The following is a 12,696-nucleotide window of genomic DNA, read 5'->3' as shown; positions in this document are numbered from 1 at the left end:
AGGTGTTTGGATAGTGATCCATGTTTGCTTTTATACCTGAAAAGCAGCATTTTATAAGGAATCCCTGTTTTTTTGGACAAACCGTAACAGTAAATAACAAACAACAACAAACAAACAATAGACAAAACAAACGTACCCTTAATCTTGTTTAGAAACGTTAAGATAAGATTGTAGGTAAAATGATACCATTCACACTTCAATCCAACATAATTTGGAAAATTTACATATTTTTGGAATTATTCATTCACCCACTCACTCACATATGGACATGGAAAAAAAATCAAGAAAGAAAAGTAATATACGTATGCATTTAGAATATCATCATCAATCCTTAGAAAACAACCAATCCTTGCTTGCCAATACCTTCATCAAGTAATTAAATTAAATCATTATTTTCTGATTACTTTTTAACTTTGTCTACATAATCTTAAAAAATTCCATGTAATTATCAACTAAAATTACACCTAATTACTAATTAATACGTGATTAAAAATTTGTCAATACAAGCATATCATATTTAGCTGACCTTCTTTTCTTTTCTTTTATCATATAATTATTATTATTTAGAGGATCTCTTAGAAAGTCAAAATTCTACTTATGTCCCTCAACTTTTTCTGTTCTCCATACCTTAACACCCATATCTATCACTTTACCTTATAACCATACACTTCCCCAATTCATATTCTACTCTCTTTTTTAATGATTGACTTTGTTTACTGTGTGTACTAACTTCTAGCCCTTGGATGAACATCTTTTAATTGATCCTGTGATTAAAAGAAGTCCTTAAAATAATCACATGTATAGAGAATCATTTCAACATTAAGATAGACTATGATTCAAAAGACTAATTACTATGAAATGCATTATTGTTAACTTTCTATGTAGATGATGATTGGGCATATGCATCTCTTCAACTACACTATATAAACATCAAAGCTTTCATCATCATTCAAAATTCCATCTTCCTTCCTTTTCTCTTACTCAAGATTTCTCTTTTCTACCGTTTTCACTCACTTTCACTCACTTTCGCTTTTCGTTTCTCGTATGGAATGCTCACCGTTTTTCTGATGCAACTTGAAAAATGGGTAGCACACAAATGTCTCATCTGATTCTGCTGTTTCTAGCAGTGGTAAATTTTTCTGCTGCTGCTTCTGGTAGAAATGAATCAGTTGAGTCTTATTGGCTTCTAAAGATCAAATCCGAATTGGTTGATCCTTTAGGAGTTCTTGAAAGTTGGTCTTCAGGAGCTGAAGTCTGCAGTTGGCATGGAATTACATGTTCTGATGATCAAACACATGTTGTGGGGTTAAATCTATCCAGCTCAGGACTTTTGGGTTTAATCTCTCGAAAGCTCTGGCGTGTTTCTTCGCTCGAGGTACTTGATTTGTCTTCAAATTATTTCACTGGCTCAATTCCTTCTGAGCTTGGATTGCTTCAGAATTTGAGGGTACTGCTTCTGTATTCAAATGCTCTCTCTGGCAGGATTCCTGAAGGTTTATGCAGTTTGAAGAAATTGCAAGTTCTTAGAATAGGAGACAACTTGTTATCCGGTGAAATTACGCGGAGTATTGGGAACTTGACTGATCTGAGAGTTCTTGGTCTTGCCTTTTGCCAATTGAATGGAAGCATTCCATTTGAAATTGGTAAGTTGAAGCATTTGGTGTCACTTGACTTGGAGGAGAACGGCCTTACAGGCCTTATCCCGGACGAGATTCATGGTTGTGTAGAGCTCGAAAATTTTGCAGCATCAAACAACAAACTTCAAGGAGATATCCCTGCTTCAATTGGGAAGCTTACATCACTGCAGATACTGAACTTGGCTAACAATAGCCTCTCAGGTTTAGTACCGGTCGAGTTAAGTCATCTCTCTAACTTGAGGTACTTAAATCTGCTCGGAAATCGATTGAGTGGTCAGATTCCGGTGGAATTTGATCAGTTGTTTCAACTCGAGAAGCTTGACTTATCGGTAAACAATCTCTCAGGACCGATAAGCTTCCGGTTAAGGAATCTTCGAACTTTGGTCCTGTCAAGAAATGATTTCACAGGTAGCATTCCAAGCAACTTCTGCCTCCGAAATTCGAATCTGCAGCAGCTTTTCCTGAACCAAAACAACCTGTCAGGCAAGTTCCCTTTACAGCTACTGAACTGCTTGTCTCTGCAGCAACTAGACCTCTCGGATAACAACTTCGAAGGAGAACTTCCGTCGGACATTGATAAACTAGAGAAACTCACAGATCTCAAGCTTAACAATAACAGTTTCAATGGAAAGCTACCTCCTGAGATTGGGAACCTGAGCAACTTGGCAAATATTTACCTGTTTGACAACATGATCACAGGGAAACTTCCACCTGAAATTGGCAAGCTTCAGAGGTTGAAAAGTATCTATCTTTATGATAATCAGCTCTCAGGAGAGATACCAAGAGAATTAACAAACTGTACAAGCTTAACCGAAATTGATTTCTTCGGGAATCACCTGAATGGATCGATTCCTCCAAGTATTGGAAAGCTGAAGAATCTGATTGTTCTTCAACTCAGGCAGAATGACTTGTCAGGTTCAATCCCACCGAGCTTAGGCTACTGCAGAAAACTTCAGACCATAGCCTTGGCAGATAATAAGCTCTCAGGAAAATTGCCACCGACATTCGGATTCCTTTCACAGCTTTCTAAAGTTACTCTATACAACAATTCCTTCCAAGGGCCTTTTTCTACATCCCTTTTCCTTCTGAAAAACCTGAGAATTATCAATTTTTCGCATAACAGGTTTAGCGGAAGCATTTTTCCTCTTTTAGGTTCACATTCTTTGACTGCACTGGACTTAACCAACAATAGTTTCTCAGGTTCTATTCCTGCTAGACTAGCCATTTCGATAAACCTGACACGCCTCCGACTTGCAAATAATTATCTTACTGGAAACATTCCTGACGAATTTGGAAAACTCACTGAGCTCAAGTTCCTTGATCTATCATATAACAATCTGACAGGAGATATAGTGCCTCAACTTTCGAACTGTCAAAAACTCGAGCACTTCCTAGTTAATAACAATCATCTTACAGGAGCCCTGCCTTCTTGGTTAGGGAGCTTAGAAGAACTAGGAGAGCTAGACTTGTCATCCAACAAATTCCATGGAGAAATACCTGCTCAGCTCGGAAATTGCTCGAGATTACTCAAACTTTCTCTTCATAACAACAACCTGACAGGCAGAATTCCACAGGAGATAGGAAATTTAACTTCTCTCAATGTCCTAAACCTGCAGAGAAACAACCTTTCCGGGTTCATCCCTCCAACAATTCAGGAATGTAAGAAGCTATTTGAATTGAGGCTGTCTGAGAACTTCTTCACAGGTTCAATACCTCCGGAGCTAGGAAGGTTAACAGAGCTGCAAGTAGTGATGGATCTGAGTAAGAATTTGTTAACCGGTGAGATACCATCTTCTCTAGGAAACCTGATGAAATTAGAAAGATTGAACCTTTCCTTCAATAACCTCCAAAAAAACATACCCTTTTCACTGACAAAGCTGAAAAGCCTCCACATGTTAGACCTGTCAAATAATGAACTAGAGGGAGAAGTTCCTTCAACCTTTTCAGGATTCCCACTTTCTTCATTCATGGGCAATAAAGAACTGTGTGGTCCACCATTAGTACAATGCTCCCTATCAAGGAATCAAGATAAAAATAGGCTTTCCAATGCTGCTGTGGTGGGTATAATAGTGGCTATAGTGTCTACTTCAACAGTGATTTGCTTAGTGATGGTTTATATTATGGTGAGAATTTGGTGGAATTGGAGAAGAGTTTGGGTTTTGAGATTGGATGAACAAAGAAGAGAGGAAGAGAAATGGGTTTATGGCGAAAAGACAAGGAATGGTGAGTACTGGAAAGTCAATAATTCCATGGCATTGGGTTGTCCACAGGATAATAATAATAAGCATGATTCTAAGACTTGCATTTTTCAATGTAAAATGGATACAGGATCCACAGAAAAAACTATGGTTTAACCTTTTTTTTCCTTATCCTTTTTGCCTTTGTTTATAGTGTATAAATTTTTGTGATTTACAAGGATTAGTATTGTTAGATTTAATTAGAAAATGCAGAGATGTTTGTTGTTTTAAGATGTTATTCACTTTTTCTTGTGATTATGATTATTGATGATAATTAAGTTTTAGGCTTAAAAAGAAAACCTCGCGAATATAAACTTCAACAATCAGTTAAGAAAACCTAGTGGCACTTATGTCTCTTTGATGATCTGGATATTTTCATATGTGGTGACACAGGGTGCGTCAAGCTAATACTTTTTCTAATTTTCATATAAACGTGGGTAGGGTGGAGATCGAAATCTTTTAGTAGACTGGTTTTGGGTTGAACTGTTTAATCTGCTTCGATAGTAAACTCTAATTACCTGAGGTAACCATGTATCCTATTCATGCTGATATGCATTTGAGCCCTTTTTTTTCCATGTTTATATATATAGCTATGCAAATTCTCATGTTTGTAATCAAATCAAATTTCATGCATCAGCAACGGAAGCCTATAGATTTCTGGAAATCTTTGTATCCGTGACTTTTTGACAATTACGTGCCCATAATCACATGTTCTGCCATATGATTAGCATGTCAAAGCTGCATCAAATTCTTATGCGCCATGATCCAAGTTATATTTTTGTACATTGTATTATTGTACTATCAGAAAAGAAGTTATATTATGAGTGTTTGAATGACTGATTGGAAGATTGGTTAATATAATGTGATTGATGGATTGGTTCATCTTACTAAAGTGATTGACCATATCCGGATAGATCTCCAAATCGTACTGAAAAAAAGAAAATCCCCGGATTGGATTACAACCTAAACTAGAAATTGGTATATCCGGTTCCAATACGCGACATTATTGGAAATGAAAGACTAAAGCACAAATGGGGACAATTTTACTAGACTTCAGAATATATATGGTGAATCAAAAAAATGAATTGATAACTTTAATCAAGAATAGAGAAACCAGCTACATACAATTTTAGAAGCCAAAAGATAAAACCGATGGTATTTCTAGCTTTTATACTACCTTATACCCAACCAATGGTATTTACACATCCTACTAATAAAACTGCACCAATCATTTCAGCAAAATCCCCACTACCAGCAAGGAGGTCAAAAGATCTGTTGTTTGTTACCTAAAGAGTCTTTCAGAATTGTTATTTCACCTTCCTTGATAAGTATGTCTTCATCAAGCCCTTGTATCTTCTCCTTCAACGTCTCAATCTCTGAATTCAGTAGCACATTTACCTCCTTCAGTTCATTCACTTTCTCAAACATCGCATCTCTCTCCCCTGAAACTTTGGGTAGAATGTCCCTTGTGTACGTCAGTTCTTTAATGGATTCATGGAGCTCATTTTGAAGCTGGTTCATCTTCTGATCTTTCTTCTGCATCTGTTCAAAAGATTCAAAAAAACTGGTCAAAAAAACAAACAGAGATTTTTCCTGTTCGGGTTAAGAAAAACAAACAAAATGAGATTTATCTTCATATAAGGCATTTTTTTCTTAGTTGATCATCTGCTCAATCAAGATGAGTGTCAAACCTCAACATTATTGTGCCTTGAAGACAACATATAAATCTTATAATACTAGAGAATTCATGCATATAAAACATAGACTAAGAAAAGGTTGTCACAAGAATTGGGTATAAGTTGAATTACCTCAAGTTCATAGTCTTTCAACTTGTGGCTGGCATGAGAAAGGTTGTCCATTACACTCTGAACTTCAGACCCACGAATGTCATTTCCTCTCATTGCTGATGCCAGTTCAGCACGCAACTGCTCAGCTTCCATCTCTTGGGAGTACAGCTTCTCTCTTAATAAACTAGTAAGCATAGCTTCTGCTTTCAGCTCACATCTTAACGTCTCCTGAAAAATGAACAAATAGTATTAAAAACTAGAACACTAAGTGAATGTATCATGTAGGGGTCAGCAAAACCAATCAATTTTGTATTCTGCAATGCATTAAAATAAAATAAAGCTCATTCAAGCTCTGCAACATGCAAAGTACATTATATCATATTCAGTATTATCAACTACCACATGCAGACCTTATTATTCAAAAACAACAGGTTTTGTGTGTTTGTGTATATAATATTACCTCTGAAGTGCGCAGCTCAGATTTTGAAGCAAATGAATTTGACTTCTTCTGCAGCACAGAAGATACTGTCTTCAAACTCCTAGTTACGTTTTCAAATCCACGATTAAAGCCTTGAACTTTTACATCAGCTTCAACAACAAACTGTCCATCTAACCCATTTCTTTTAAGTAATTCCAATAACTGAGAGCATAGATGAGCACTCTCCTTCAGCATTGGCAGCCCTTGATTTTGCAGGCAGCATACACGGGACCACATTTCTGTATCTAACTTGAAAGTTAAAGCACCAATCTCTTCCCCACACCCCTTTAAGCGCTTCAATAGACCAATGTTCTCATGCCGAAGTGAATCGACTTCTATCTTCTGAGATTCCACCTTCCTTCTCAAAGACAATTCAACACCAGTCAATCTCATTTGCTCCATCTGAAATTTGGTCACATTCTTATCCTCCTTCTCAAGTTCACAACTAAATGCTTGGTGCAATCCCTCAATTGTCTTCTCTTGTTCACTCCATGTTCTTACCCATCTACAAATGTATTTTTGTAACTCTTTGCACTCCTCATCTTTCTCACTGAAATTCCTTTTGAAGCAACTGAGATTCTCTTCTGTCTCTAAGTACTTCTGCTCTAATTCAGACAATTTTTCTCTTAGATCAGTATTCTCCTTACTCACCTCTTCCACCCTTGAAGTTAGGTGACTAACTTGTTGCTCTGAACATGTTAAAGAAGAGACTTTCCTTTGAAGGGAAACATTCTCCTCTGCCAGCACTCTAACCTGATCACGGAGCCTCTGCTCTTCCAGTTGAGACTTATTAAGCTTCAGTGACCAGTCACGTGACCTTCTGTCCAACTCTTTTTCCAACACTGACTGCAACTCGCTCTTCTCTTTCCATAATTCTGACTTAACCAGTCTAAGTTCTTCTTTTGAGCTCTGTTTCTCAGCAATTCTAGACCTTAGAAGACCTGAAACCTCAACTGCCAAGCTCAACTTGTCCTCCTTTAATTTCCTATCTTGAACGAAGGATTCTTGCTCAAGTTCTTCAGAGAGAAGCAAGACCCTCTCCTCTGCTTCTTTATATCTTTGCTGTAAGGTTAATAAATCATCTCCATGATAGCTGTCAACAGTTTCATATGCTTTCTCCAATGAGCAACTCTTTGGGCAAGGAACATCTAAATTTGGATTGAAGCATTCATTCACCTTAACATGATAGATATCTTCAACTTTGATTGGCATACGATGATTGGAATCCTTCAAACTTGATTTATTCACAGAAGGAGTTTGGTAGAGTCTCTCAAAGACATTCTTTCCAAGTCTACGTGGAGATTCATGATTATCTACCAGATCTCTAGAAGAAGAGTGAAGACGGGAACCTTTAGAATGAGATTTGGGATTATCTTTGGTACCATCTGGTGGAGCTGAATATTGAACTCGTGGAGGGCGTCTTGCATCAGAATTTCCATTTCGTTCCAGGGTCTTCTTTTTGGGCCTAGTCTGCTCTCTTCCTGATGAATCATGAACATTTCTTTCTGAAGGAACAGGAGAAATAGAATTGTTTGAGGAAAAGGACTTGAAAAAGAATAGGTTTCTCATATCTATATCTCAAATTAGCCGAAACACACTTTCTCCAAACAAATGAAAATGAAAATGGAAGTGCAAGATCTTTATAAACCCACGAAAAACAAGAATTTTTAAAAAAAAATCCAGAAATAAATGACATTCCATAAGGAAATAAAACGCAAAATTGATTATTGGAAGAAAGAAAACAAAGATTCACTTACTTTTTCAAAATAAGGAAAAAATAGCCAGAACATACTTTTTCAAAATAAGGAAACAATTCAAAAAATCCAGAAATAAATGACTTAACATAACTGAAATCCTCACACGAATATTCAAAAAAATCCAGAAATAAATGACTTAACATAACTGAAATCCTCACAAGAATATTGAAAAAATAGGGAAAGAATCAGGAAATGAATGAGTTGTTTGAAAACATAGGGAAACCGAAATCTTACTTGCTGGCGTAGGTAACGGCGTAATAATGCCGGCCGGGAAAAGACGTTACTCCACATCCGGTAGAGAGTGAAAGAGGAAAGTGATTGACAGTGAGAAGACTGATGACTGATGAGCGTTTCATTTTTAGTATTTTCTTAATCAAAGGAAGGGTACTTTTGTCATATCGTTTAATTTAAATGTATTAATCTTAGGGTAAATTACACCCATGGCCACTGAACTTTACACATTTTCACATTATGGCCACTGAACTTCATTTCTTCCCGGTATGGCCACTGAACTTTACACTTTTTAACACCGGTGGCCACTTAACGCCTCAAAACGACCATTGACGGCTAAAAATAAAAAATCCAAAGCGTTAATGATATTCTAAGGAACTTTAATTCTTGAAAATTTTCGTTTTGAGGTCATTTAGGTGTTGTTTGGTTAGGAGAGAGAAAGTGAATTTTTAGAGAGAGAAAACTCTAAAAAATGTGATTTTCGAAAATAAAAAATGTGGCTTCATGGTAAATGTCGTTCTGAACAACTTTAATTCTTGAATATTTTCATGTTAAGGTCGTTAACGATCGTTAACGGTCATTTTGAGAAGTTAGTTAAAATTGAGTGGCCACCAGTGTTAAAAAGTGTAAAGTTCAGTGGCCATACTGGGAAGAAATGAAGTTGAGTGGCCATAATGTGAAAATGGGTAAAGTTCAGTGGCCATGGGTGTAATTTACCCATTAATCTTATTACCTTTTGGGTTAATTACAAAAATGGATCAAATGGGAGGTCCATTTACATATTTAACCCATTTACTCAACCTACTACATATCTAGACTGATTTTGTATGACTTTTCCATAATACCCTCAATATTTACGCTCGTCTCCCCTCCTCCTGTCTGACTTCGCAGATTCCATATTATGCGAAGCCTGCGAAGCTAATGTTTGGGTTTATATGCGAAGCCTGTGAAAGCTAATGTTTGGTTTACTTGATGAATTTCATTAGCATATGCGAAGCCTGCGAAACTAAAGTTTGGTTTACTTGATGAATTTAGTTCGCATATGTGAAGTCTGAATGTGTTTTGAAACTAATTCGTGAAGTGGTATATAACAAAAAATGGCAAACAACAACGAATTCTAATATTAAAATCATAACATTATCAAAATTTACAACAAGATTGCCACAATAACAACATTAAAATCATAACAGCATCAAAATTTACAACAAGATTGTCATAATAAACTCCTAACAAAGCACATTCACTTCTAAAATGATTGGTTAGTAGAGATTGTGCCAATAATCCGGTACCAATTTTGAATCGGATGAGTAATCTTGGTGTGCACCGTGAGACACATCCATCCCAAAAGGTCTGGACTTCCAGACCTTTTGGGATGAGAAATGGAAGTCCAGACCTTTTGGGATGGATGTGTCTCATGGTGCACACCAAGATTACTCATCCGCTTCAAAATTGGTACCGGATTATTGACACAATCTCTCATAACCAACCATTTTAGGAGTGAATGTGCCAATCTTGAGGGAAATTTCTCCTTGTACAGGAAGGAAAGTTATCTCCCCTGCATCCGAGGACGCCGCCTTCTAGAAAGGGATGTTATGTAATTAACCACCTTCATAAAAAATTAATCGTGTTAGGCAGGGAAAAAGACGATTTTGGCTTCGCGAAATGAGGATTAACGAAGCATGCAAATGTAAATGTGCAGGGAAAGAGGTAATTTTACTTCGCTAATCAATGTTTTCGCGAGGTATGCGAGGTCTGAAACGTGAAGATCTACGTCGCATATCGATGCTTTCGCGAAGTCTGCAAGTCAAATCATGAACTTTTCTACTCGCAGACTTCGCGAACTAACCGATTCGCGAAGTAGATCCACACGTTCCAAGCTCTTTTTGTTCGCAGATCTTCGCGAAATCATCGATTCACGAAGTAGATCATCACGTTTCAGGCTCTTTCTTTTCGCAAATCTTCGCGAAATCATCGATTCACGAAGTGTATTCGTGCAGAAAAAACAACAGATACTTATATTTTTCGCGCCTTTCACCCTTAAAAGCGACAATAACAATATGATAAACTGGGAAAAACGAAGGAAATAACGTAGAATAACCATTTCTTTGATGGTAACAAGAAGAAATAAACCAAGTAACGAACATGAAGTTGAAGAACCATAGCTTCGTTTTCTAGGATTAGGAAGTTGCAGAATCAAGAGATGAAGAGAGGAAAAAGAGAAATTCATTGTGATTTGGCGAAATGGTGCAGATTTCGTGTAATTTAAAGGAAGAAATGAAGATCAAAAGTCTTGAAATCATTAATGGAGGAGCCAACTTTTTGCGTAACCAAGGAGATGGGGGGGAGCGGCCGTTCCCGTTGTGGTGGGAAGTGGGAAGGTTAGGGGTATTATGGGAAAGTCACACAAAATCAATCTACATATGTAGTAGGTTGAGTAAATGAGTTAAATATGTAAATGAGCCTCCCATTTGACCTAGTTTTGTAATTTCCCCTTACCTTTTTAATTTTTTTTATTGATTCCAATAACACATTTTCCATTATTTTAATGTGTCATTTGGATCGCCGTATAGAACGACATAGAAATTTTAAAAAAATAACTATTCGTATGTTTGATTGGTGGAACAAAATAAAATAGAATATATATATATATTATAACATTATCTTAGAATTTCTTATTTCTTTCAAAATTTTAATTATTACTGTAAATTGATTAAATATTTAATATATATATTATTTTAAAAAGTATATAAAAAACAGAAAAATGAGAAACATGGAAGATAGAAAAAACAATGAAAAATGGAAAAATTGTAAAAAAAACACAAAAAAAGAGGTGGAAAACAGTAAAAACAAAAAATATAAAACGCAAAAAAAAACATTAAAAACACAAAAACTAAAGAAAAAAACAAAATAAAATTGGAAAAAAGGGTGAAAATGCGAAAAACATATAAACGGGTTAACACAAAAAACATACAAAAGATGAAAAAACAAAAAAAAATGTGCAAACGGTAAAATGCAAAAAGAATGTAGATATGTGGAAAGTTGTGGAAAACACAAAAATGTAAAAAACGTTAAAAACACGAAAACTTGAAAAAAATATGAAAAACAGAAAAACATGAAAAAACGCAAAAAAAAAGTGAAAATTTTGTAAAAAACGTAAAAAAAAAGTGAAAATTTTGTTAAAAACACAAAGAGTGGAAAATATGAAAATCACGAAAAGTAATAAAATGTTAAAACCTGGAAAACATGAAAAAAGTGGAAAAATATAAAAATGTAAAAAACGAAAAACACTAAAATATGAAAAAGGTTAAAAACAGAAAAAATGTGAAAACATCAAAATGTCAATAATGTGTTTATAACAATTTTTTCATATTTTCTTGTTTTCGGTATTTTTATTACGTTTTTTCGTATTTTTCAAGTTTTCTTGTTTTCCGCGTTTCTTCACATTTTCGTATTTTTTATGTTTTATCACGTTTTCGTCTTATTCGCGTTATTGTGTTTTTTGCATTTTTTCGCGTTTTCACGTTTTAGTTTTTCAGTTTTTTCCTTTTTTGCGTTTTCGGTTTTTTCGTGTTTTTGTATTTTTTGCATATTGTTACTTTTTTGTGTTATTCACGTTTTTTCATATTTTTCGTATTTTGTTTGCGTTTTTTCGCATTTTAATGTTTATCACGTTTTTCACGTATTGTCACATTTTTGTATTTTTTGCGTTTTTGTATATTTCGTGTTTTGTCACTTTTTTGCGTTATTCCTATTTTGTGTTTTTTTGTGTGTTTGTTATTTATTTTTTTGCGCTTTCATGTTTTTCGCGTTTGTTCACGTTTTTATATTTTTCGTGTTTTTTTGCATATTCTCGTGTTTTGTAATGTTCTCACGTTATCCATGTTTTTCATGTTTTTCGTATTTTTACATTTTTTAACGTTTTCCCCAATTTTCTATTTTTCACGTTTTTTATGATATAAATTATGGATTCGTCAAAATTTGTAGGATTTGAGGAATTGGCTAGAGAGAAGATTGAGGATTTAATATAGGGTAATTTTGTAATTATAAAAATACAATAATAAGAATATCCTTAGATAAATTGAAGAATAGTTATTCCATGAAAATAAGGAATAGGAATTTCATTAAATAGTTATTCCATAAAAAAAATTGAACCAAATGTGAGAATAGTTACTCTATTCACCCTTTACATGTCCATCATTTTATCATTAATTAGTAATAAATCACAAACACATGAATAAATGTTAAAAATCCTTTTCAGTAACACGTCTACTCTTTTATTGTCAAAATCCTCACTTCTCACTTTTCCAAATTATCTTCTTTAAAACCTCACATCTCATTTCTTCCCTAAAAACTATTTCTTTTGTTACAGAGGAAAACGAAAAAACGAAAACAAAGAAAAAAAGACAAGGGAGGCCACGTTAAGTAGCAAGTAAACGGAGAAGGCAGACTCCCATGTAATCTTCATGCAGTAGCTTAGTAAACAAAGAAATTTGATTATTGCGAAGCCTTTAAAGAACCCCAAATTAGTATATGTAACCAGGGAGGATTTGAAAGATGTGGTATTGAACA

The 12,696-nt window shown here is 35.1% G+C and overlaps 2 protein-coding genes across 2 annotated transcripts; one reads left to right on the top strand and one right to left on the bottom strand.

Annotated features, from left to right (window-relative positions):
* Positions 1-373: 373 nt before the first annotated feature.
* LOC136225514 (LRR receptor-like serine/threonine-protein kinase GSO1) lies at positions 374-4,096 on the top strand. The gene has a single exon (XM_066013565.1). The coding sequence runs from the start codon at positions 1,082-1,084 to the stop codon at positions 3,989-3,991; it is 2,910 nt and encodes a 969-aa protein (XP_065869637.1). The 5' UTR covers positions 374-1,081; the 3' UTR covers positions 3,992-4,096.
* An 848-nt stretch (positions 4,097-4,944) lies between these two features.
* Positions 4,945-8,011, bottom strand: LOC136226673 (uncharacterized). Its single transcript, XM_066015292.1, has 3 exons — positions 6,122-8,011; positions 5,683-5,889; positions 4,945-5,416 (listed from the first exon to the last, which is right to left on the bottom strand). The coding sequence occupies exons 1-3, from the start codon at positions 7,706-7,708 to the stop codon at positions 5,138-5,140; spliced, it is 2,073 nt and encodes a 690-aa protein (XP_065871364.1). The 5' UTR covers positions 7,709-8,011; the 3' UTR covers positions 4,945-5,137.
* Between the last annotated feature and the right edge of the window lie 4,685 nt (positions 8,012-12,696).

This window comes from Euphorbia lathyris, chromosome 4, assembly GCF_963576675.1.
Source record: "Euphorbia lathyris chromosome 4, ddEupLath1.1, whole genome shotgun sequence".
Taxonomy (NCBI): domain Eukaryota; kingdom Viridiplantae; phylum Streptophyta; class Magnoliopsida; order Malpighiales; family Euphorbiaceae; genus Euphorbia; species Euphorbia lathyris.
This window is presented reverse-complemented; position numbering and strand designations above follow the sequence as displayed.